Genomic DNA, 26,800 nt, shown 5'->3' with positions numbered 1-26,800 from the left:
AGTCGTGAAATTTTCCGATCTTTTCGAAAAAAATATTTTCAAAAGGGGCCAAACATTCAATATTACGCCCTTTTGAAATGTTAGTCTTGGTTTAAAAATTTTGAAAATATTTTTTTCGAAAAGATAGGAAAATTTAACGACTGTTTCATATTTAACATTGAAAATCGGACCATTAGTTACTGAGATATCGACATTGGAAAATGGTGTGTTGTTTGGGTGGGACTTAGAAAACATCAATTTTCCTGTTTTTAAACCTTTACATGGCAATATCTCAGCAACTAAGGGTCGTATCAACAAAGTTCAAAAATGCAAAATATACAGAATTTTCTCAGCTTTTCAAAAATATTTTTTTCAAATGTGGCAAATATGGGCACTTCTTTAAAAATGTTTTTGTTTACTGTTACCAAATTGGATGAAAATTGAATCGGTATCATGTATAAATGTTTCAATTAGGGTTGTGTAAGAAGAATGTGTTTAATAGTATTCTAATCTCGATTCTAATATAATCTTATACATACACAAGAAGAATAAGTTCAATTGTATTCGAGAAATTACGCCCATTTTAGAAAACCTTGAAATCGAAAAGTTAGATTCTTGGTGAATTCAACTTTACACGAAATCTGAACACGTAGCCTTATGTGTGGGACAAACTTCAAATGCGTTTTTCTCAGCTTGCTGTTTTTGCATATGGAACATTTATGTGAACATGGGCAGCATAGGACCTTTTGAAAAAGTAAGCGAAATTAATTTTTTTTACAAAAATCTAAAATTTGCAAAATTTTGCAAATGCTTCAAAGATGCGGGGTTTTATCAAAGAGTATTCAAGAGTATTTCCCTTCTCTCTGGTTTTATTCCCTGTTTTTGGGAAAGTGAACTTTTGTGTAAAAAAGTTAATTAAAAAATCAAACTTTTTTACCGTGTACCGTCATCAGGGGTGACATTGGGTCTGGGGGGTGAGATTAGAGACCCTAAATAGGACCTATTTCGGGTCCCTAGGTGAGATTGCTTCATACAAATTTCAGCATTTTTGTATGAGAGCAATTGAGTACTAAAGCCCTAAGCAAATTTTTATGTACAACGGTAAAAAACACGATTAAAAACCATTTCTGATCACTTTTTTTTCATTTTTATTAGAGAGCCTGGACAAAGGATTTTGCTCGATTGGTACCTCCGTTTGACAGTTCTCGTGCTTCGATTGGTACTTTTGGTTTGAGATGTCCGTTCTCTAATAAGATCCAAGCTCTCTAATTTTTATGCAAAAAAGTTATTGACAAGACAACATTTTTTCGATGGATCAACTATGGTCCCCTTGAAACGAGCTGTCAAGTAGGACCTTTTCTGTCAAGAAGGACCGCGAGGTTAATTTTTCAAAATTGATTTAAAAATCCATTTTAAACTCTTTGGGGTCGTACAAAGGGTCATTGTACTCAGAAAAATAAGCTTTATCGTTGTAAACAATAATATCAGCAATCTAAGCTTCATTTTAGGACCCAATTCTCTACCAAAACCGGAAATGGATTTTATTTGTATTTTTTGATTTGGCTCAAACTTTGTGGGAGCCTTCCCTATGGTTCACCCATACAAGTCTCCATAAAAAATTATATCAATACCAACATTTTAAATGGGCGTAATATTCAATGTTTGAACTTTTTAAAATGTTAGTCTTGGTTTAAAAATATTTTTTTCGAAAAGATCTGAAATTTTTATGAATGTTTCAAGTTTTAACATTGAAAATCGGACCATTAGTTGCTGAGATATCGACATTAGAAAATGGTGGGCTGTTTGGGTGAGACTAAGAAAACTTCAATTTTCGTGTTTCTTTTTGTTTTACCCTCTACTGCCCAAATTTTTTTTCGAAAATATTTATTTTTCCCGTGTTCAGGAGGTCATTTTGAGCAACTTTTGTTCTACGAAAAACTTTACTTCTCTTGTTTTATGTTTTTCTTGTTTCATTTTTAGTATTCTAATTTGCATTTATCTTGTTTAGTTTATGTTTGTTTTTGGTAGTATTTGGCCTACTCTACCATCTAATATAATTACATTTCGCCTATCTAATTTTTTCATGTTTTTACAGTCACTTTTTCATTTTTTTGCATGTTTTTCACATTTTCTGCCGTTGAATCGCACCATCATCATTTGAATTGCAAAAAAATGCGTAGAGGCATAGTCTGGGACACTACAAAAATTACTGCATACTTCTTTTTATTTATAATATCCAGGTTTTTAAGCGAAGATGGCGTTCGAATGTTGAACGTCCGAAATGTAAAAATCGCGCAGTAGCACCAACATTAGAAAAAAAAAATGTGGCTGTCATGCCATGGCACACTTTTTTCGTAATGTTGGTACCGCTGCGTGATTTTGACATTTCGGGCGTTCACCATTCGAACGCCATTTTTGCTTAAAGAGCTGGATAGGAAATGTTAGTAAAAAACACAGCCAAAGTTGACCCCTAAAAAAATTACATTTTTAAAAACATTGGCAAAGTCACATAAAACAAGTTAAACTTCCAACCCTGAAATTTTCTAAAATTTTAAGAGTTCTTCTTTCCAATGCTTTTTAAATATCAAAAATTGGTTGGAAAATTGATTTTTGGCATTTTTTTTAGATCGAAGCCCGTCTAAAGGCGGGGTTAGGTTGTAGAGGGTTAAGCCGCTGTATCTCAGCAACCAGAGGTCCAATCTGCAATGTCTCTTAGACAATTTCATAGCAAATTTTCTGAACTTTTCATAAATATTAAATTATTTTCGGAAATGGTCACTCTTGGTCACTATTTTTAAAAATCGAGAAACTGCAAATATTTCGCTAAAATCAAACTTTTGGTGGCTATATCTTGAAAACAGAGCCTTTTATAAAAAAATGTGTAAAGTACTTTTCGATTGAAATTTCAATTTTACATTTAAAAATTACGTCAGATTTGTTTTTGCATGCAATTTCGATTTTTCCAAAAATCACTATTTTTCCAAAAATTCATAACTCGGTGGTAGATTTTTCGACCATGTTTTTCTATGGCTCAAAAGTTACGGGTTTTTGTCCCCTAAAACATATCAAAAAATCTCGAAAATCATAAAATACTTATTTTGGGAAATTGAGTTTTTGTGAAAAAAATGTTAATTAAAAAATCGGCAATTTTTTTCCGTGTACCTATTTTTTTTCTCAATAGTCCTCAACAATACCTACAAATTTGCCGAAGACACAAAATTGATCAGAAAATTCATTCAAAAGTTACAGATATTCGAATATTTACGTACCATTTTTGTATGGACAGCTGCCAAAATTGTATGGAGACTTGTATGGGTGAACCAATGACACAAAATAGCTTCTTTGGTCATAGGGAAGGCCCCCACAAAGTTTGAGTCAAATAAAAAAATACAAAAAATAAAAATGGTCGAAATTTAACATTTTGAGGCAAGCTCAGGAAGGTGCTGTGTCCTATCCCTCGCCTAGACCAGACCAAAATCCATGATAAAACTGACAGACCAAATCTGTCAGACCAAGACTGTCAGACCAAAGAGCAAAAAGTAAACAATCTTGGTCTTCGACGTAGGTGCACACAAATCAAGAAAATAAAATTTGAAAAAGAGTTTTATTTTTCCAATTCAATGACTGGGTTTGGACTGCAAAATTGAATGTACGTCAGAAAATGATTAAACAGTGCGGCGTCCTGTACACCGACAATTAAATAAGCAGTTAAAAGCCTTATTCTTCCATTTTAATTTTTGATTGCGTTTTCGGTTTACACCTGAAAAATCTTGAAATTATTTATACGGATTTGTGATTCCTCTCTTTCCATCATTCCCTTGGGCAAGCTAGGTGTCCTGTTTCTTAAACACACAAAACCCTGCTCATAACGGTTGCGCAACAAATTTTGTCACATTTCATTTTGTGCATCCCTTCGATCCTTCGAGCGCCACTTTGCGAGAGAGAAAAAAGCGCCCACAAAATATCCAATCACGCAGCAACCCTTGCACTTGCTCCAGGAAGGTGCTGTGTCCTATCCCTCGCCTAGACCAGACCAAAATCCATGATAAAACTGACAGACCAAATCTGTCAGACCAAGACTGTCAGACCAAAGAGCAAAAAGTAAACAATCTTGGTCTTCGACGTAGGTGCACACAAATCAAGAAAATAAAATTTGAAAAAGAGTTTTATTTTTCCAATTCAATGACTGGGTTTGGACTGCAAAATTGAATGTACGTCAGAAAATGATTAAACAGTGCGGCGTCCTGTACACCGACAATTAAATAAGCAGTTAAAAGCCTTATTCTTCCATTTTAATTTTTGATTGCGTTTTCGGTTTACACCTGAAAAATCTTGAAATTATTTATACGGATTTGTGATTCCTCTCTTTCCATCATTCCCTTGACTTGCTCAGCAGCAAGCTTCTCTCATTAGCTCGTTGTTGGTCAACCGTAACGGATTATTTTTGTTCCGCGGCCAAGGGTCCAGGTCCCAGTGAAGTAAAGTGTCTCGCGCGATATGGCCCACCTACACCTGCAGCTGCTGGCGGCACGTTTCAACGACCTCGCGGACCACTATCTGCGTCGGGTCGGATGGGTGGCGGAACCGGCCGTGGCCAGCTTGCAGGCCCTGCAACGCTCCATCGACGGCATCGGGGGTGGGCTGCGGTGCTTCCGGAGCCTTCGCGTCATGCTGTTTGACGATGTGGCGATGGCCAAGGAAATCCTGCACTTTGACCGGCCCGTCGTGTGCTGCAAGGTTCGCGTGGAATTGATTTGTGGAGATTGAATGGGTTGTTGATTGTAATCTTCTTTGTTTTTTTCTTTTGGTTCCAGAGAGTTCTTCGCTGCACGGAAACGCTGATCGCGCACTTGATGGGCGATTGCCATGCTGATGGAGCGTTGGAAGACGAAACCAAACGGACGGTGAGTGTTTGTGTTTGTGTGCGGTACAGTTGGGTTCCGCTTAGTACGGGTTCTCTTTTTTATTAGGCAATTTTGTTCAACCTGTACGTGCAAGCTGTTGGCCATGTTCTGGTGCGTTATTGCAAGACTTTCGACAAGGTTGACCAGTTTACGCTGGATTATCTGCGCAAGGGTCGAGACTATTTGAGCTGCATCCTGCGCAAGCCAATCCGGGGGGATCCGACTGCATCCGAAACCTACATCCGGACCAACTTCTGGAAGTGGAAGTACGTCTTCGATTACACCTGTGGCCACTGCTGCTTCGAAGGCCACGAAGAGTGCGAGTTTGCGGGTGCTATCGCATGGTTTAAAATCTTTGCCAACTCGCTGAAGATCAACCCGATCCGTCACTTGGAAAGTAAGATGCATGTCGAAACAATTCGCACTCTGCAACCGGATCAGTTCGTTCCGACGAAGGAAGAGATCAACAACAACCAAAACTGGAAGCATCCGAAGGCGGCGGCCTTTTTGCATCACGTTCGTGAGGTTGATCTGCACAAGTTGGAAGAAACCGGGGCGAAGCTGGCGCGCAATACCCCGACCAAGCAGATCACGACATTCCTGACGAACCACCTGTCTTTGCCTTTGGGTGGAGTCAAGATGGAAATCTTCGGTTCGCGCGTGATGGGCCTCGCCGAGCCGGGTTCGGATGTAGACATCCACATCACATCACTCGCCGGCCTCAAGGAAGAGCAAGCTCACGCCGTGACGCTCGATTGGGCCAAGCATTGCTCCGAGCTGACCTTCATCAGCATGATTCCCGCTGCCCCCTGGCTCGTACGTGCCCATCACAAGTCACTCGACCTGGAACTGGACCTCTCGTTCGGTAGCTCGTACGTCGTCGCCAATGCCAAACTCGTCAAGTATCTCTTCGGGCTGCAATCGACCGCCCGCCCAATGTACTTCCTGCTGAAGAAGTGGAAACAGCAAACCGAACTGTCCCAGAACTTCCACACCCACGTCCTCGTCATGCTGCTCGTGTTCTACATGCAACGCGAAAAGTATCTTCCAACCATCCGGTCGATCATCAAAGGACCCCAAAAGCTCAAGAACGGGTCCTTCAACACCAGCTTCCGCACCAACTTCCAAGCCACCATCTTCCCCGGTCACCTGCCGATGCTGGCCAGAGGCTTTTTCGAGTTTTACAAGAGCTTCGACTGGACGGCCAACGGAACGTGCGCCTTTGACGGCGAAGTCAAACCCAAAACGGCGTTCCAGATTGCGGGCGGCCGCAAGTCGGTGCCCCCGATGATGTGCAGCGACTATTTCGACCAGAGCCGCAACGTGGCCGCCAACATTGCCCGGCCGGACTACGAGAAGTTTGTGACGGCTTGCGGCGAGGCCAGCGAAATCCTCGAGGTACGTCGCAGCTTGTATTGAATTATTACTTATCCTTTCGATACTTATGTTCTGAAATGTAACATAATAAATGAACTCAACTTAAGCCTTGTCACGAACCTGAACCTTCGAATTCCCAAGCCACTTTCGTGTATTTTCGTGCGACGACGACGGATTTCCTCCTGTCGACCGCGCGCGGCTGTAAAATTACGAAATTTCACACATTTTTCTTCGACTTGACACCATCCCTGGGCGATCGAATTTCACTTTTCCAGAATCGCTTCTTTTTAACTTTTCCCGAGGACATGTGCATACGAAGCAATGGTGGGAAAGCGAGTACCGAATGTATACCGCTAGGAAAAACATCTGCAGGTTGGACGGGGAAGTCATGGGTGCGTGGGGTAATTGTTTAATAATTGTACAATTATATGATTCCGTTGATTGATTTTTTTGTTTTTATACTAAGAGAACCACGCGTCTTTATTAAAACGTGTATTAAAACGTTTTGATTTTTTTTCACAAAATAAAATAAAGTTTATATTTAAAAAAATAATGCAATTCAATGCGCGGAAATTACCCAATATTTTTTGTTTCGACTCTATCTGTGTCGATCTGTTAGCTTGATTGGTAGCAACCCAACTTGCGCTTTGACTTAGAAGTTTAAATGATATTTAACCCGTAAAATTGAACTCATAGGTAGTTTGTGTTCCAGGGAACAGCTTTGCCGAAGAGTGTGAAAAGATTCGTCAACTATTAAGAATGTTACAGAATTTGCCGCGCTGAAAACCTCAACATTTTCTTCCAGCTTCTCTGGCAACCATCAGCTTGCTTGGTTGCATGAGCGACGCGACGCCTACCTCAATCCTATCTGCAGGAGCAACAAGTGCTGCCAGAAGAGAGTGAAGAAAAAGTTGAAGTCAAACTAAACTGTTACCGTAAATATTATTTGAAAAAAAAAAAATCGGAAAAAATCGAAATTTTTGTCTTCTTTTAAAATTATTTTTAGATGACAAAGCAAATTCGCAAACTAGTATGCATTACAGTCCAGCCTCGATTATCCGAAGGCATCGGAAAAATTTCTCGTCAGATAATCGAACCACGAAAAACTTTTTTTCTTGTTGTCTAATTTTTGTTTGTCGAGCTTAACTACCCCTAAACTACGCTAAAATGATTTAGAATCTTTAAATCCATAATGGCGGTGATGTAAAATTTAAAAAATGCATTTAATTTTTTACTAGGCAACCAACAACACAAATTTGAGTAAAGTGGGATCGTAGAACTCGAATTTTATGTTAAAAACAAGTAATGTCGCATTTTCAGTCTAAACTGAGGCAAAATTACATCATGAAAGAGGTAGGGGAGTTTGGGGTAATATGGACAGTGGGGGTAATTTGGCCACCCCTTAAAAAATCACGTTTTCATCGGATATAAAATGAAAACGGCAATTTAAGTGATAAGGCTAGTACTAGTAATGGCCTAAGAGTATGGACAAACCAAAAAAGTTGGAATAGGTTAAGTAGTTTTGGTATAATATGTAAAAGTTTCCAAAGGGCGGCTCAAAACCCCGGCGTTCGACCCTTCCGCCGCAGTGAGCGTCTGTTCCCCATGTTAGGGGCGGCTCATTGCAGGTAGTAGGTGGTTGACACCTCCCCCTCATCCGAGCGTCTGTTCCCCAGGTTAGGGCGGCTCGAAACAGCGTCTGTACCCCAGCTTAGGGGCGGCTGAGTAAAAGTCCTTGTGTCGGCGTGGGACTTTAAACAGTACCGGCACGATGGTCCTCCGGCGAGACAGGGGGTTGGTGCAGGCCACACGAACCCGCCGTAAAACACCAGTGCAGGAAGCACACGATGCGAGCCGGACCAATCGGCACGGAACTGGACTTCTTAAGAGGTCCCACGATTGGAAGCTCGGAACGTGGAATTGCAGGTCTCTCAAATTTGACGGGAGTATCCGCATACTTTCCGACATATTGAGGGTCCGCAAGTTCAGCATCGTAGCGCTACAGGAGGTTGGCTGGATAGGCGCGGAGGAGGTGCAAGAGTACAGAAGGATTGGCTGTACAATCTACCAGAGCCGCGGCGAGAAAAAGAGGCTGGGGACAGCCTTTATAGTGCTGGGCGAAATGCACGATCGTGTGATTGGGTGGACCCCGCTCACCGACCGAATGTGCGTGTTGAGGGTTAAGGGCCGTTTCTTCAACATCAGCATCATAAACGTGCACAGCCCGCACTCAGGAAGCGAAGATGAAGACAAGGACGCATTTTACGAGCAGCTGAACTGGACGTACAACAGCTGCCCAAAACATGACGTCAAAATCGTTATTGGAGATTTTAACGCTCAGGTTGGCCAGGAGGAGGAATTCAGACCGGTGATAGGAAAGTTCAGCGCCCACGTACGCACGAACGAAAACGGCCTGCGACTGATCGACTTCGCCACCTCCAAAAACATGGCCGTACGAAGCACCTGCTTCCAGCACAACCTCCGAGACAAGTACACCTGGAGATCACCGCAAGGAACGGAATCACAAATCGACCACGTTGTAATCGACGGTAGACACTTTTCCGACATCATCGACGTCAGGACCTATCGCGGCGCCAACGTCGACTCGGACCACTATCTGGTGATGGTGAAAATGCGCCAACGACTTTCCCTGGCGAAAAGCGTTCGGTACCGCCGCCCTCCGCGGTTGGATCTGGAGCGGCTTAAGTTACCGGAAGTCGCCTCCCGGTACGCGCATTCGCTGGAGGCTGCGTTGCCAGGGAGGGTGAGCTGTTGGAAGCTCCCTCGAGGACTGCTGGAGGAGCGTCAAGGCAGCCATCACCAACGCAGCAGAAAGCACCATCGGATTTGTGGAACGAGGACGACGGAACGATTGGTTCGACGAGGAGTGTCGAGCGATTTTGGAGGAGAAGAATGCAGCACGGAGGGCAATGCTGCAGTACAATCTCCGTGATTACGAGGAGGCGTATGGACAGAAGCGAAGGCAGCAGCACCAGCTCTTCCGGGCAAAAGTGCGCCACCAGGAAGAGTTGGAGTTTGAGGACATGGAGCAGCTGCATCGCTCGAACGAAACGCGCAAGTTCTACAAGAAGCTCAACGGATCTCGCAACGGCTTCACGCCGCGAGTCGAAATGTGCCGAGATAAAAATGGAGCTATCTTGACGAACGAGCGTGAGGTGATCGACAGGTGGAAGCAGCACTTCGATGAACACCTGAACGGCGCAGAAGCAGAGGCAGGGGTCCAAGGCGGCAGGAGAGAGGACTTCATCGGTGCAGCGGGAGAAGGAGAGGAGCCAGTTCCCACGATGCGGGAAGTTAAGGATGCCATCAAGAAGCTGAAGAACAACAAAGCAGCGGGTAAGGATGGTATCGGTGCTGAACTCATCAAGATGGGCCCGGAGAAGCTGGCGTCCTGTTTGCACCGGCTGATAGTCAGGATCTGGGAGTCAGAACAGCTACCGGAGGAGTGGAAAGTGGGAGTAATATGCCCGATCTACAAGAAGGGGACAAGTTAGATTGTGAGAACTACCGTGCCATCACAGTCCTCAACGCGGCCTACAAAGTGTTCTCCCAGATCCTCTTCAGCCGCCTATCGCCAATAGCGGAAGGTTTTGTTGGAAGTTATCAAGCCGGATTCGTCATGGGGAGATCAACAACCGACCAAATCTTCACTGTGCGACAAATCCTCCAAAAGTGTCGCGAGTACCAAGTTCCCACGCACCACCTATTCATCGACTTCAAAGCCGCGTACGACTCAGTCGATCGCGAAGAGCTATGGAAAATCATGGACGAGAACGGCTTTCCCGGGAAGTTGATCAGACTGATCAAGATGACGATGGATGGGGCTCGGTGCTGTGTGAAGATATCGGGTGCGGAATCGGACTCGTTTCCTTCACTTGGGGGGCTTCGGCAAGGCGATGGGATCTCTTGCCTCTGTTTCAATGTCGTGCTAGAAGGTGTTATGAGACGAGCGGGCTTCAATATGCGGGGCACGATCTTCAGCAAGTCCAACCAATTCATCTGCTTCGCTGACGACATGGACATTGTTGGCAGAACGTTCAAGGCGGTTGCGGATGCGTACACCGGCTTGAAGCGGGAAGCAGAGAAGGTTGGGCTAAGGGTGAATGTGGCGAAGACAAAGTACCTGCTGGCAGGAGGAACCGAGTCCCTTAGGGCTCGCATTGGACCAAGCATTACAATCGACGGGGACGAATTCGAGGTGGTGGAGGAGTTTGTATACCTCGGATCGTTGGTGACGTCGGACAACAGCTGCAGCAGGGAAATTCGGAGACGCATCATCGCTGGAAGTCGTGCTTATTTCGGTCTCCACAAGAGCCTAAGGTCCCGGAAATTCTCCTACATACGAAGTGTTCCATCTACAAGTCGCTGATAAGACCGGTCGTCCTCTACGGGCACGAGACGTGGACAATGCTCGAAGAGGACATACGAGCGCTAAGCGTCTTCGAACGTCGAGTGCTAAGGACCATCTTTGGTGGCGTATATGAGAACGACGGATGGCGGCGGAGAATGAACCACGAACTTGCACAACTCTACAACGAACCAAGCATCCGGAAGGTCGCGAAGGCTGGACGGTTGCAGTGGGCCGGTCATGTTGCAAGGATGCCGGAACGTACCGAGCAATTGAGCCAACGGAACCAGAAGATCAATCCTGCGAAGTTGGTGTTTGTGTCGGAACCGGTAGGAACAAGACGTAGGGGGGTGCAACGTGCGAGGTGGGTGGACCAAGTGGAGAGCGATCTAGAAAGTGTGGGTGCACCGCGAAATTGGAGACATGCAGCCATGGACCGAGCTTGTTGGCGGAGAATCGTGCAGCAGGCCAAGCTAATGGTGTAGCGCCAATAAAAGTAAAAGTAAAGTAAGTAAGTTAAAAAATCACGTTTTCATCGGATATAAAATGAAAACGGCAATTTAAGTGATAAGGCTAGTACTAGTAATGGCCTAAGAGTATGGACAAACCAAAAAAGTTGGAATAGGTTAAGTAGTTTTGGTATAATATGTAAAAGTTTCCAAAGGCCGGTTGGCACTGCCTTAAGTTATAATATTTTAGGGTTGGGAAATAAGGTTTTGCAGGGGATATATGGCAAAAAAGTGGACAATTCTTGTTTAAGGGGGTTGCTTGGACGATGCCTGAGATAAGTACGTATAGAAATTGTGCATTTTATCCATTTTTATCATCAAAAATTGCAATTTATGATAGAACATGCTATGGGGGTAATTTGGACATGGCTTGTGGGGTAATTTGGACATACCTGAAAGTCTACCTGTAAGGCAAAAAAAAGTAACTTTCATGGTTGGTTGAATTTTAAAGCAATTTAGATAAATTTAGAGGGAATTAAAATCTCAAAACACTCAAAAAGGAATGTGAGCAATGAGAACTTTCACAAAACCCCTATTTTTTTAATTTAGATAAATTTATTCCATTATTCGAATGGATGAAAATCTGATTACTGCACATTCAACTAGACTCTAATGTTGATTGCTTTTAATTAATTTGACATTTCTAATTTCTATGCTGGTTTACAATAATATTTAAATTTGAAGGGCCACAGAACATAAAATTAAAAAAAAAATGGATAGTTTCAGGTTAATAAGTTCTATATAAAGATTGATTTATATAAACCTAAACGATACACTAATCACTAAAAACTATACTTGTGCCTAATCCAGAATCAATGGTTAAATTATGTATACTACACTGAACTATTTGTTATCTTCCTATTAAATTATAGTTCTATCACAAAATCATTATTTAAACCTTTGATGAAATATTGTGAGCAAAACAAATACTTCAAATATAAAGCAATTACAAAACCAGGTTGAAGTATGAAAAACATGCTCAAAAAATCAAATGCTTAACTTATTCTTCAACATGTGTCCAAATTACCCCACAAAAGGTGTCCATATTACCCCACAAAACGGAATCGACGTAACACCTTATAATGTGGCCCTCTTAAACCTTGCGGTTTTGTCAACGGTTCCACAGGTGTGTATCGTTCTTTTTGCGACAAGACTCCGCCTCCCGGGTCTCCTAAGTGGGAAAGTATGGCACGGGGAGAGGGCACCGAATACCTATATTTACACTTAGAATTTTTGCGTCCGCCTCGGGATTTGAACCAGCGACCTCTGGATTGTGAGTCCAGTGCGCGGTCCGATTGATCCACACAGGCAGACGATATTACCCCACAAGGTATGTCCAAATTACCCCATAAGGCATGTCCAAATTACCCCATAGGGGTGTTCATATTACCCCCACACAAAAATGTGGGGGTAATTTGGACACCTTTTATTTTTTGCGATAAAAATGGGGTTTTCATCAAAATTTATCGAAATGAATGAAATTTTTCCATCAAATATGGTCTCTATTATCCTCTGGTGTCATCCACTTTCCTTCTAAATATCCATACAGCCCGTGGCAGAGCAATTTTCTTAGGGTGTCCAAATTACCCCACACTCCCCTAATATTCAACCATCTAAAATTCTGGAGTTTTTTTTTGAAAAGGACCAATAAACCAAATTTTCAGTTTTTGCTTTTTGGGTGTTTTTCAATACCCCTGACTCAAGGCGGTTCTAAAAACACCCAAAAAGCAAAAACTGGAAATTTGGTTTATTGGACCTTTTCAAAACAAAACTCCAGAATTACACCATCCAAATTTACACTTTTTTTTTGTTGTGTAGCTAAAAAAAACATTTTTGAAAAGCTGAGACAATTTTTTTTTATTTTTTATTTCTCACTTGTTGATCGGACTGCTGGTTGCCAAGAGCACTGTGCAGTCCATATTCGATTATCCAAAGCCTCGATTATCCGAAGTTTCAATTATCCGAAGTTCGATTATCCGAAGGTTTGTATGGGCCTTCGAATAATCGAATATGGAAAAAAATTCCGTTTTTTTCTTTTTCTTGTTTTAAACATCAAATTCGAGTTCTGTGACCCCAAAAGCAAAGCAATCCACTTTATCGACCCCCGGGTCTTTTGTGGGCTCTGTTGCAAGTTTCTGCTCATTTCTAGGCGTCCGAAGGCTATGTGTGGTGAGTCACCCAAAACCTCTTTTATGCAAATGGACCGTCGTTTGACTTCCCCATCCGATAGAAGGCCAAGAGGATATGGCGGGAATCGAACCCGAACTTAGGGATCGGCAGCCGAAGCCGCTTACCACCGCGCCACGAGGCCCCCCATTTTAGTCAAATTTGAATAGTTGATTGCTTATTAATTAATAATATGCAGTTTTTTTGCATCTAAAATATTTTTTGAGTTGTCAAACATGTAATTTTGATCTTTCCCAAAACTATTTTTTTCATAAAATCAGATTTTTTTGCCATCCTAAACTCTTGCGTAAAATTGTAGTTTATGCAACAAGTTGCAAAAAGAGATTTTTTTCAGCACGAGTCGTACATTTATCCAACGAGGTTCACCGAGTTGGATAAATACGAAGAGTGCTGAAAAAATCAAGTTTTGCAACGAGTTCCATACAACATTTTTTGCAATTTCAAAAAACACACACTGAGTGAAATTTTAAGTCAAATTTTCATGTATTTTGTCAATAAATCGTTTAAATCAAAAAAATGTTGAAAAGTGTTACTTTTCGAAACAAGTGCTGAAAAGTGTTGCTATTCGATTCTGTTATTTTTGGTACAGAAAAGTAGGCTATTTCGTCGTTCAAGAATGACAGGAAAAGTAAGTAGTTTCACGACGGAATTGCAAAAAATGCTTTTAAGTATGTTTGTGTACATGTATGATCTAGCGCTAGGCGAATAATTCGATCATATTTAATCCGTAATATCATAGACACAGTACACCAACGTGCATATTTTTTTTTTGCACGAAATTTATTGCTACCAACACCGACGCATTGAATAAAAAGAAACTTCGCCTAAATAAAAAGAAACCCCGTCCCCCTCCTCAAGCACCGGGAATTTGTAGCGGGTGTAAGACACTTCGTATAGACGCCCTTGCTCCCATCATGCCACCAAAGGTATGGAGTGATGAGGAATTTATAGGCATGCCCTCCCATCTCCTTTTTTGGGAATTCCAATTTTTGTAATAAAAAGTCATTTTTTTTTTTTTTTTTTTTTTTTTGCAGGCCAAGTGCGAATGATTCTGATGATACCTCTTCAGTTGACGCTCAGGCGAGGAACATCCTGGAAGGAGCGTCACTGACTACGTCCGCAGTCCTGTTAGATCATTTCTTGATCGAGACAGTATAGCTCTGGTTCCTTGCAAGTGTCCTATTTTCTTACCTCCACGTTGGCTTGGTTTTCATGATGACCTAGCTGGTGGCCTGTGGAAACGGATCGTAAACCTTTGACCACCGCGGGTCAAAGTCGAGACGGCTAAAAGAAAGGGGCGCGACAATGTGGGAAAGGGAAGTTATTTGTGATTGTAGACGGTATTGTTTTGATTCGCAGTATGTTGAGTCAACTGCTGTGGATGTACCTGAAACATCGCACAACGGGGTTTCTCTTCTTTCCATTTCATCTACCACCTATCTTCTGTTTATTTTGTTTCACTGATTTTCTAACGCGGCTTCTGTTAACTCCATTTGATTTCGATTTTACTCATTTGATTCTCTTATTTCTCAACGCTTTTCCACTCTATTTTACCAACTGATGCTGCTGTAACAAACTGTCTGTTTTTCCTTAATTTGGCAGCGATGTCAATATTGTTTATCTTTATTTATCTATTTGAATAATTTTTCATCTGCCCTATAAATTGCATTTAATACAATCTAAGCTTGTTTGTTACCTCTTTTTATTAACTATTGTTAATTTCATTATCTACTTAATAAATTACTATCTTTCTTTTACTATTGATTCTTCAAATAGTATATTTCTTTCACTGTCCATTGTTTTCAATCTTCACCCTTTTCTTCAAACAAATGAGGTTCGAACCCTTACTCAATTTTTGGAATGATCAAAGAATTAACACAAATATTACTATTGTACTTTTGAAAAACTTTTCTAAAATGCTTAGGACCAAAATATTGTAACAAAACACCGCGACAAAAGAAATAGCAACATATAAACACGACTCAACACTAGGAGAGATTTCAGGAGAAAACAATACACAGTAAATAACAATTAGTTTTTGAACTCAAACTAAAAATATAACAGTTTTTGCTTTAAACTTTATAGGCACACTATAAATGGTTAGGCGCTTGTACTTACATCGAACCCTACGTAATGTACCACCCCCGGCCGAGTTAAAATGCGTAACCGGAAAAGAAGGTGTGCATGCCTGGCACGAACACTCAAAGCGTGTTCTAGCGTGCTGCTCGTACTGACTCAGAGCAAGGGTGAGATGTAGGTGTAAGGGCAGTGCGTGTTCGTCGGGAACCTGGTGCATAAGATCGGTCAAGGCCCGTTCTTACACTAAAAATTGCGAATTGCGAATTGCGAAAAAGTCATTTTTTTTTCTTTGAAAGCCGTATTCATAACCTACTATTTCGCCAAAGACACCATATCGATCAAAAAAACTATTAAGGCGCAATGTCTTCTTTTGACACGCATGGACAAATTTTCATTCACAAAAAAATCCAAGGAAAAGTCAATTTGCAATAAAATGAGGATCGATTGAAATAATCATCCCACTCGCTAATACATCAAAAGTTTTTTTTTGTCTTTTACAACAAATTAAACAATTTATAAATGAACTGAAAAACTTCGACATCGAGAAACTTATTTATTTTTTTGTGCCTGGTCTAACAAAATTTTAGGATCGGGATATATTTTTTTGAAAAATTTATGAGTTTTAGGAAATTCCCTGGGCTTTGTCATAATGAGTGTCATAGGTTTGATGCTTGTTTGGCAAAGAGTATGATTGATTCGATGTGGAATTAAAATCGAAGTGTTCAGTATATTGCTGAAGCTTCCATTTTTACACATGGACACCACTTCATGCTGCGAGAACCCACTTTGGCGTAGTCTCAGGGCTTAATCGATGGCCGGTAAGCTGTCATCGAGACAAGGAGGTTCTATGATAGTGGAAATATCACATTTGTACAATGAACCGCTACATATGTGATTTTTCCCTATCTTAATGTGGGTGTCACGTTAGGATGCGGGTTTAAAAAAATAGTGTTTGTAGAATTTAGGATTTTAACTATAAATATCAACTTTTTGTACTTTGCCTTTAGTTATTTAGGGACAAAATTAGTAACAGGAAATTTAGTAATTCTATCAGAATCGGTGATTTTCATTCAAGTAGCATAAAAACCATTCTGATTTGTCAAAATTTCCATAGAGTCTCGATCAATCAATAGTGAAATGATATCGGACTAAATTCGTTGATCTGTTGAACTAACGGTTGACGGATTATGATTGTATCGACATTGTTGCGAATCGAGGATCTACTGGAATTCTGACGAACAAATGGTCGTCTCTTTTTCAATTCACGACTTGTAAAATATCAACTGTTATTTTTTTTTTGTTTTTTAAAAGAAGCCAGACAGGTTTTAAAAGAAACGTTTTTTTGGTTAATAATTAAAATGTCGGGGATTTGAGATAAGAGTAGCTTTCGGATAGGTTGCTTTAAATCTTGTATTCAATTCAAGTTAGGTAGTTATCCGCAAATGAATATTTGGACTTATATGAATAATTGAACATTTTGGACTTATGAATAACACACAACTGTGCATTTATTCTAGAGTCAGATCCATAGAGTTATCTACGTGCGCATGTATTGCGTGTACGTACACAAGAAAAAGTGAGGTTAAATTTTGTACCAGCCAGCAAAACAAATGGTGTGCTAGTGTGTGTGAGATCGGGCTTAGATAGCTCTATACAGCGTCAGTGTTTATTTGGTCGAAGTTGTAATGTACGACAAGACTACTGACGGACGTGACAGGACGAGGGCCCAGTTTAGAGGTTTCGACATCAACGATGTGCGGCTGGATCACCCTCCAAAAAAAAAAAAAAGGGTTTTAGGAAATTACAAAATTTACAATAGAAAATTACAACACATTTTTTAAAAATAAAATTCAATTAAAGTAAAATATATAAAAAGTATTTTTTGATATAGAAGAATTTGCCTTTATAAGAAAATTACTCTGTTGGGTTTGAAAGTTGTGCAGCACCTGCCACCATACCCGATGCATTTATGGAAATTAGTTCCAAGCACTGGCATCTCTAATTCTAATCCCGCACCACCACACCATGAAAACCGTGTCAACCCACAAACCGGAGAGCGGACGGGGCCTGGTACCATATACCGAAGATGAATCAAAGGACTTTTTGTGTGTTTTGTCCCGCTGGAAAACGCCGGAGTTAATCCGATACTTGAAAACACATTTGTAACTACTTATGGCTTTCGAGAAGGTCGCGCACATGGTCGTTTGAGTTTTTTTTGTCGCACAAGGTTTGTAAGCCAAACTTGGGGGTAAATTTCCTAAGCCCAAGAGAAGCGATAAGCCTGTTCGTACGGTGAAGGACAAGCCATGTGCAACTGAAATTAGTATGCACTTGAGATTGGTCTAGGGACATTTACTTGAATTTAAATTCGATTGCAAGAAAGGTTGGGATTTTATTCTACGCAGAGAATAATGGTGCGTAAATCAATCATCCCTTCTTGAAAATGTTTTCCCCTTCTCCGAAGTTTTCATTCCCTTAAAAAATGTTCCCAACATTTTGGAAATAAGGAAAAACAGATAATAGCCTCGAGAGTCATTATGATTCCTCATTCTTCTCAGCAGTGGAAGAAAAGGAAACATCCTCAAGATATCATACCGTTTCTTAAGACTTTATGCTGGGTTTCTTTCCCCTAGTCGCAGGTCGTGGGTATAAAGAATAAGCATAATCCGCGGTAGCGTGTTCTTTGGGTTGCTTTTTGAAGAACCGTCAAACAATGATCCCGTAAAGACATCATCATCCTCGGTGTTGCGCCGTCGTTTCAGGCGATACATTGTAACATGGAATAGAATTCATTTAGTAGGCATATGAGCAATTCTGTGAGATTTCGGTCATTCGATTTTTTTTGTATTTTTTAATCCGGCTGAAACTTTTTTGGTGCCTTCGGTATGCCCAAAAAAAGCCATTTTGCATCATTAGTTTGTCCATATAATGTTCCATACAAATTTGGCAGCTGTCCATATAAAAATGATATGTGAAAATTCAAAAATCTGTATCTTTTGAAGGAATTTTTTGATCGATTTGGTGTCTTCGGCAAAGTTGTAGGTTTAGACTGCACTGAAAAAAAAAAAAAAAAAAAATGATACACGATAAAACAAATGGTGATTTTTTATTTAACTTTTTGTCACTAAAACTTGATTTGCAAAAAACACTATTTTTATTTTTTTGATGTTTTAGAAGATGTGAACTTTTCAGAAATTTCTTGAATGGGCAAAAAATCTTTGACCGAGTTATAATTTTTTGAATCAATACATTTTTTTTTTCAAAAAATCGAAATATTGGTCGCGATTTTTTTTCAATTTCATTTTTCGATGTAAAATTGAATTTGCAATCAAAAAGTACTTTAGTGAAATTTTGATAATGTTCACCGTTTTCAAGTTATAGTCATTTTTAGCTAACTTGTTTTTTTTAAATAGTCACGGTTTTTAATTTTTTAAAATAAGTGCCCATGTTTGCCCACATTTGAAAAAAAAAATATTTCTGAAAAGCTGAGAAAATTCTCTATATTTTGCTTTTTTGAACTTTGTTGATACGACCCTTAGTTGCTGAGATATTGCCATGCAAAGGTTAAAAAACAGGAAAATTGTTGTTTTCTCACCCAAACAACCCATCATTTTCTAATGTCAATATCTCAGCAACTAATGGTCCGATTTACAATGTTAAAATATGAAACATTCGTGAAATTTTCCGATCTTTTCGAAAACAATATTAACAAAAATTTTAAATCAGGACTAACATTTCAAAAAAGGCGTTATACTGAATGTTTGGTTGTAAATCGGACCATTAGTTGTTGAGATATTGACATTAGAAAATGGTGGGTATTTTCAAAAAAGTTACCCAAAAATGCTTATAAAACGGTGCACTTTATCAAAAATTCACTTAAGTACTTTTTGATTTCAAATTTGATTTTACATCGAAAACTGATTTTTGAAAAAATCTGTACTGATTCAAAAAATCATAACTCGGTCAAAGATTTTTTGCCCATTCTGGAAATTTCTGAAAAGTTGGCATTTTATGTCCTCTAAAACATATCAAAAAATAAAAAAATTAAAAATAGTGTTTTTTTGCAAAGCAAGTTTTAGTGACAAAAAGTGAAATGAAAAATCACCATTTTTTATCGTGTATCATTTTTTCAGTGTAGTCCATATCCATACCTACAACTTTGCCGAAGACACCAAATCGATCAAAAAATTCCTTCAAAAGATACAGATTTTTAAAATTTTCATACATTATTTTTGTATGGACAGCTGCCAAATTTGTATGGCAAATTATATGAACGAACTAATGATGCAAAATGGCTTCTTTGGGCATACCGAAGGCACCAAGAAAGTTTCAGCCGGATTAAAAAATACAAAAATTAAAGAAAAAAAAAGACCGATTCCGTAGAGAACTGCTCATATGTAAAATTTAAAAAAAAATCGCTGTCGAATTTAATTATTTTTTTCAATCACTTTGTAAGTACTTTCAAAGACTAAATTTTACTTCATTAGTTCGTCCAAACAAGTCACATTACAAATATCTGTGTCTTGAGAACGAAATCTTCGGTAAGGGCAGGGGGATGCTAACGGCAGCCATCTTGGGTGATTGAGATTGATAACGCTCGCAAACTGCGCACAGTGAAAACAAAAATATTTCTTTTTTTAATAATTCAATTTTTGTAAAAGTCAAATTGCATAGTAGTTAAGTTAAACGTTTCATGTGATAAAAGTACAGCTTTAAATGAGGTCATCGGCCCGATGTGTGCTTAATAATCCCAACTTTAGTAGTTTATTTTGCAAAAAAAATGATAAAAATCACCTCACAAACATACACTAACTTTTAAACGTACATTGCGGTAAAATTTTACATAGAAACAATGATTACTTTATTTCCATTTTATGCCTGCTTTTTTGTTACAGTGCGCAGTTGCTTTGTTTTGGTTCCGTAACGAACAGCTGTTCTTTTGTGCTGGAGCCGAAGTTGACATTTCCCTTTTGTTCTGGTGCCGAAGTTGACAGCTTGTGTTGGCTACCGGCGAGCTGCCTGTAGTGAGATATAGATGTCGCCCCCCTGGGTAAGGGCCAATACGCAGCTCCAAAGGAAAGGGGTCAAGAAATAGCGTTACGAACAGCAGAACAAAGGAGGGAAAGCTTTCTTTCACCGGCTTGCTTACGCTGCCTACTGCTAAAAACATTAAAAATTAAATACTTAAAAACTTTAAAACGTTAAAACTTAAAGACATTAAAACTTAAAAACTTTCAAACTTTAAAACATTGAAACTTTGGAACTTTGAAACTTTATAAAATCAGGAAAACATGAAAAAAAAATAAATTACTAGCCTAGATTTCAACATTTGGATGTTAAAAATGTTTTAAAATGCATTTTACACGTGTCCAGTTGCTTTTCAATCATTAGTTTTCAAAATATCGATGTTTTGACGGATTTTTATTCACGAAAAGAAAACTTTTCGTGGGACTGTACATTGGTATTTCATGAAAAAAAAAATAATAAATTATTATAAACAAAGCAAATTGCAATTTTACTGGTTTTCGGTTCATTAAACTTTAATTTTCATAAAAATTTTGAAGTTTAAAAAAAATATTTTTTTTGCCCCCTGAATATTTAGGCCGAACTTTAAAAACTTTTCAAAACTTTTAAAACTTTAAAAACTTTAAAAACTTTAAAAACTTTAAAAACTTTAAAAACTTTAAAAACTTTAAAAACTTTAAAAACTTTAAAAACTTTAAAAACTTTAAAAACTTTAAAAACTTTAAAACTTTAAAAACTTTAAAAACTTTAAAACTTTAAAACTTTAAAACTTTAAAACTTTAAAACTTTAAAAACATTAAAACTTTAAAAACTTTAAAAACTTTAAAACTTTAAAACTTTAAAAACTTTAAAAACTTTAAAAACTTTAAAAACTTTAAAAACTTTAAAAACTTTAAAAACATTAAAAACTTTAAAAACTTTAAAAACTTTAAAACTTTAAAACTTTAAAAACTTTAAAAACTTTAAAAACTTTAAAAACTTTAAAAACTTTAAAAACTTTAAAAACTTTAAAAACTTTAAAAACTTTAAAAACTTTAAAAACTTTTAAAACTTTTAAAACTTTTAAAACTTTTAAAACTTTAAAACTTTAAAACTTTTAAAACTTTAAAACTTTAAAACTTTTAAAACTTTAAAACTTTAAAACTTTAAAACTTTAAAACTTTTAAAACTTTTAAAACTTTTAAAACTTTTAAAACTTTTAAAACTTTTAAAATTTTAAAAATTTTAAAACTTTTAAAACTTTTAAAACTTTTAAAACTTTTAAAACTTTTAAAACTTTTAAAACTTTTAAAACTTTTAAAACTTTTAAAACTTTTAAAACTTTTAAAACTTTTAAAACTTTTAAAACTTTTAAAACTTTTAAAACTTTTAAAACTTTTAAAACTTTTAAAACTTTTAAAACTTTTAAAACTTTTAAAACTTTTAAAACTTTTAAAACTTTTAAAACTTTAAAAACTCTTAAAATTTAAAAAAATTTAAAACTTGAAAATATAAAAAATATTAAAAACAGATAATTTTTGGTACAAAAAAATCTTTAATTAAACTCTGTAAAAATCAAAAAAACACCAAAAAGCATTATCAATTTTTTTTTATAAAATGCACCAAATTATTGAAACCATTGCGTGCTTCCTGTTTGACGTATTTTCAAAATAAAGTAATAATAATGGAAAATGATAACCAGCCGGAGGATTTCCGTGTTCGTGTCCTGGTCCGTTTTTCCATGGGCCCCTGCAGAGGGTGAAAAATCGTGTGTAACGATGTTTCGTCGCCTCACGGATGGTTGGCCACGCGGCCCGGAACACGGTCCTCTGCCGCTATGGCTGTGGGAAGACGGCACCAGAAACGAAATAATTGACTGTCAGATTATTAGATCATGCGGCATGTCAGTCATTCGGGCAGTCAGTCAGTCTGGATGGGTGATTCCGGGTGGTGGTGATGGGATTCCCAGGGATGGGGAACCGTGGCAGAATACAAGGTAACGACGTCACATTGATTGCGTGTTACAAATGGTGCACAGAGGAAAAGTTATGACAACTTTGAATCCACCTTTAATTATACAAAATATAAATTAGTTTTAAATAAAATTAAAAAATTATGTAAAATTTTAACATAAGTTTTTTTAACTGTGCCTCAAAAACGAGGGACACAGTCCTTAACGTCAATCAGACGGTGCCCGGATGGCCGTTGATTCACGCAAGTCCTTTCCGATTCTAATCTCATTCATCTTTATCGCTGCCAGCGAACATCGCTGAGACAGGATAATCACACGTGGTGGGACGAAGGATTTGAAATAAATAAACTGACAGTGGTGATGAAGGTTTGACTTTATAAGAAGAGTGTAGGATTTTTTCAATGTTAAAAAAGTTGAAAATGTTTGATTTAAATTATTTACATTATATTGTAGAATCTGTCTACCAAAAATACTTGGCTCCTTTACAGTATTTGTTTGAAATGAAGAAAACCTCAAACTTTGTATTCATCATTATTTTTATTCATTTCCAGAAGGGAAACGAATCCATGGCAACGCATTTCTGAACCATTTAGACTTCAATAGAAACTTATTTCAAATTCTATTAACGACCAATTCAATAGCAGGCCTTGAAAGGAGAATGTCTTGCGGGATTGGGTGCTCTGTTTTGAATGAGCATCAAACCAGAATTAGCACAATGGAGGTCCTTCAGATCACGGCCTGCTGCGGCTGCTGCTGCGAGTTGGAGGATCATTTGTTGCTCATAAGACGATTCTGAAAAAGCATTAAATTAGTTAGGTTAGGGTGACCAAGTAGGAACATAACAAGTCTAGAAGATTCGTACACTTTCGAAAAAAGAATTGGTTTTGAAAATAATGATGAAGTTAAAGAATAAATTTAAAAAAAACTTTTTTTGAATAACTGTCAAGTTATTTTGGAATCATTATTAATTTATCTTTAATTTGAAACTAAGGTGGGCTACAAAAGCTACACAATTTTCAATGTCACTCTAACAATCCGAACCAGAAATCTCCTTCAATAGCCCGAACTGAATAAAAGCTAGCCGGTCGCCAGTGATGGGTGAAATTTTCCCAACAAATAAATATGTTGCCGTTTTCAGCACCCTCGGGACGGGGTTTTATTTTCTCGAGAAGAAAAGAGCGCATCAGACGGAACACATTTTCGGGGCGAAGGGATATCCCGATGTTTGCACGCATGTTCCACGTGTGTGGGTCTGCGATGGATTTGCTGAATGGATTGTACGTACCAGACTGAACAACGGTTTGATGAACTGGAACGACACAGGCTGAACATCATCATCATTCCATCTTGCATTTTTTTTTTGTGTGTTAATGTTGAGGTTGAGATGGAACCGAATTGAGCAGCTGGCAGTGAATGTTTATGCTTCTCTAAAAAATAAATCTGTTTTCTAGGATCATTTTTATTCAACTAAATGCAAACAAGTTTGCCCCAGACGAATTTTTGAGGCTTTATTTCAGGGGAGCCCATTGGACACTATATTTATTGTTGTTTTGGTGTAAAAAAAGACACATAAAAAACTAATGCTGATAGAAGTGTTGATACAACATTTGTTTCAATTTGTTTGTTAACACTTCTTAAAACTAAAAACAAAATTCAACAAAACCTTCAAATATTGAGCAATTCGTTACGAAATGGCTGATTCGAGAATTTTTATTTTCTGTATTTTTTATGTGGCTCAAATTTTATGGGGACCTTTCCTATGACCAATACAAAGTCTACCTACACTTTTGTGCAACTGTCCGTACAAAAATGGCACGTAAATATTCAAAAAGCTGTAACTTTTGAAGGAATTTTCTGATCAATTTGGTGTCTTCGACATAGTTGTAGGTATTGATGAGGACTATTCAGAAAAAAATATGTACACGGGAAACGATATTTGTCGATTTTTAAATTGAAATTTGTTTTCACAAAAACTCAATTTCCCCACGGTGTGTTTTTAGAAAAAAAAAACTAATGATAAAAAAATCGGTATGTCTGGTATTTGGCACCGTGAAAGAAGGGCTCTTTCCCGTCATTTTGCGGGGTATATCGAAATATTTCGTCGGGGGGTCTAGAACAACTTATTTTTTGAAGATTATTTTTCGAGTTTATGAGGTATTTGTTGTACAATTGTATAGTGCCCATCATTTGAAAGGTAAATAAATTAAGGGGTTACATAAATGTAAATCGGCAAAAATGGTATAGGTTGGTATGAGCATACATTGAAACTTTTTTTTAATTTGTTTTCTGGGCATTGAAATATACATGTTTATCTGTTACCAAAACAAGTTTGAAGACATTTGGATGAATCATTGCCGAGATATAGCTATGTGAAGTTAGCTGTTTCTTAAAACGGGTGCCACGATATCTCAACACTGCTTTGACCAAATCGGCTCAAAATTTTGGTGAAGACTCGTTAAATTGGTCCTGTGTGCATGACGAAGGCCGATTTTCAAAAAGTATATTTTGAAAAAAAAAGATAAAAATATTTTTAATGTTTTATATATAAAAAATCGAAAGTTTCTGATTTTTGTATTTTTGAAAAATCAAAATTTTAAAATCGGGCTTCGTCATGCACACGGGATATATCTTGAGTGTCTTCACCCCAAATTTCACCTAATTTGGTCCACCCCATCTCGAGATATCGTGGCACCCGTAAAACAACTCAGTGTTTACAGGAAAACGTTCACAAAGTTTGACAGTTCGCTTTGCGCATGGCAAAATTTTGAACTTAAATCGTCTCTAACTCAGTTCAGTTACGAAATATCTTCATAAAACTTTCAGAAGTGATTGAAAATCATCTTTTTAGTGGATTAATTGAATTTTCTCTATTACCAACTTTCGTGATTTTCTACATGTATGTAACCCCTTAAGAAATTTTGGAGAAAGGCAATATTTATTTCAGGAAATTGGGCATATCTCTGCTTATATTGAACCAAAACTGATACCTACTTTTTTATGGAACTTGTTCAGAATACTGTTTTCTACAATGTTTTAAAATGTAATGGTGTAATGTGGCAGAGGATTGAAAAAATATATTTTCGTACCCTATTGGGTAGGAAACAGCTTATTAAATAAATAATTTATGTTTTGCATTGTTTAATGCTCAAATATGTATCCGGGCAATGTGTTGCTGTAATTTCATGACAAATTGTACAAAGAAAAGATTTACTTTCGGTCGTGTCCGGGTTTCCATCTTAGTTTTTGGGGTAATTTCAAAGAAAGCTAGAAATCTGGTAAGTTTGGTTCAATTTTTTTTTATTGGAGGTCAAATATTGGTCAAATATAGTAGGTTAGAGTCCCCAAGGCATATTGACAAGAAATTTGAGTGATATCAACAGAAATGCACCGATTTTCTGATTATTTTGAATAAATATCCCATAAAATCTAAAAATAATCTTCAAAAACAAAAAAGTTGTTCTAGACCCCCCACGAAATATTTCGGTATACCCTGCAAAATGTCGGGAAAGAGCCCTTCTTTCACGGTGTCAAATATCAGACATACCGATTTTTTTATCATTGAGGTCTCGAAAAAATACACCGTGATCCCAAGATACGTAGGGGAAATTCTCGTATGTTTGGCAGGTCAAGCACTGGCTCCTAATTCCATCCAATTTGCTGATTTTCACTATTTAAACAACTAATTTTGCAAAACTTTTGATAGAAACTTGCTTGCTCACTTCTTATTGAGCTATTTATCACTCGATTTCAGTTGAAAACGCTTTTAATTAGCTTTATTTGAATGTCAAAGTTCTGACCTGCCAACATTAGAGGCACGCTGGAATTAGATGCTGTTCCCCTATGTTTAGATTTTTGAGATTTTTTTATATGTTTTAGGCGACAAAAACATGATTTTTTGAAAAAGAAAAAAGAGTTTTGCTTGTTTTGATGGCATTAACAGCCCCATCAAATTTTAACTTGATCAAAAAATATTGTTTCAACTTTGCACTTTTTTGTTCACGATTGAGGTTATACAAATAAAGCAGACCTTCCCAAAACAAATCTTGGACAACTCAAAACAAACCTGGACAACAACAACAACACAACGTAGGGAATTCGAAGTCAGCCTCTGGTTGAACAATATTACTTCAGTGAAATGTAGCGAATCGAGACTACAGTCTAAGTAAGGACATTAGTTTTCAGAGTACTTAAAAGTTTGAAATTTATAAACTTGTTTGTTTATGTATGTTTTTACATAAACAAATGAAAAATATGATCTGATGAGTGAAAGCATAGTTGAAAAAGCTGTCCCTATTCATCCTATATGTCCAGATTTGCCTCCGATTACTGTACATTCGGCTCAAATACAATCCTGCTTTGTTTTGCCTGTAAATAAGGCTCATTTTTGAAGTCTGAGCTTTCCTAATTTTTTACTGAAATT

At 37.9% G+C, this 26,800-nt stretch overlaps 1 protein-coding gene across 1 annotated transcript; it reads left to right on the top strand.

The window, feature by feature from the left end:
• Positions 1-4,346: 4,346 nt before the first annotated feature.
• On the top strand, positions 4,347-6,366 carry LOC6046224. The gene is made up of 3 exons (XM_038265129.1): positions 4,347-4,716; positions 4,794-4,883; positions 4,950-6,366. The coding sequence occupies exons 1-3, from the start codon at positions 4,477-4,479 to the stop codon at positions 6,300-6,302; spliced, it is 1,683 nt and encodes a 560-aa protein (XP_038121057.1). The 5' UTR covers positions 4,347-4,476; the 3' UTR covers positions 6,303-6,366.
• The last annotated feature ends 20,434 nt before the right edge of the window (positions 6,367-26,800 follow it).

The sequence above is a fragment of the Culex quinquefasciatus genome, chromosome 3 (genome assembly GCF_015732765.1).
Source record: "Culex quinquefasciatus strain JHB chromosome 3, VPISU_Cqui_1.0_pri_paternal, whole genome shotgun sequence".
Classification (NCBI taxonomy): domain Eukaryota; kingdom Metazoa; phylum Arthropoda; class Insecta; order Diptera; family Culicidae; genus Culex; species Culex quinquefasciatus.
Note: the sequence above shows the minus strand (reverse complement) of the source record. Positions and strands in the feature narration are given on the sequence as shown.

Excerpts from the sequence above, each read along its gene's own strand:
- LOC6046224 (XM_038265129.1), top strand. The coding sequence starts at position 4,477 with ATGGCCCACCTACACCTGCAGCTGCTGGCGGCACGTTTCAACGACCTC. Across the intron at positions 4,717-4,793 it reads GGCCCGTCGTGTGCTGCAAG|AGAGTTCTTCGCTGCACGGA; the intron begins GTTCGCGTGGAA and ends TTTTGGTTCCAG. Across the intron at positions 4,884-4,949 it reads AAGACGAAACCAAACGGACG|GCAATTTTGTTCAACCTGTA; the intron begins GTGAGTGTTTGT and ends CTTTTTTATTAG.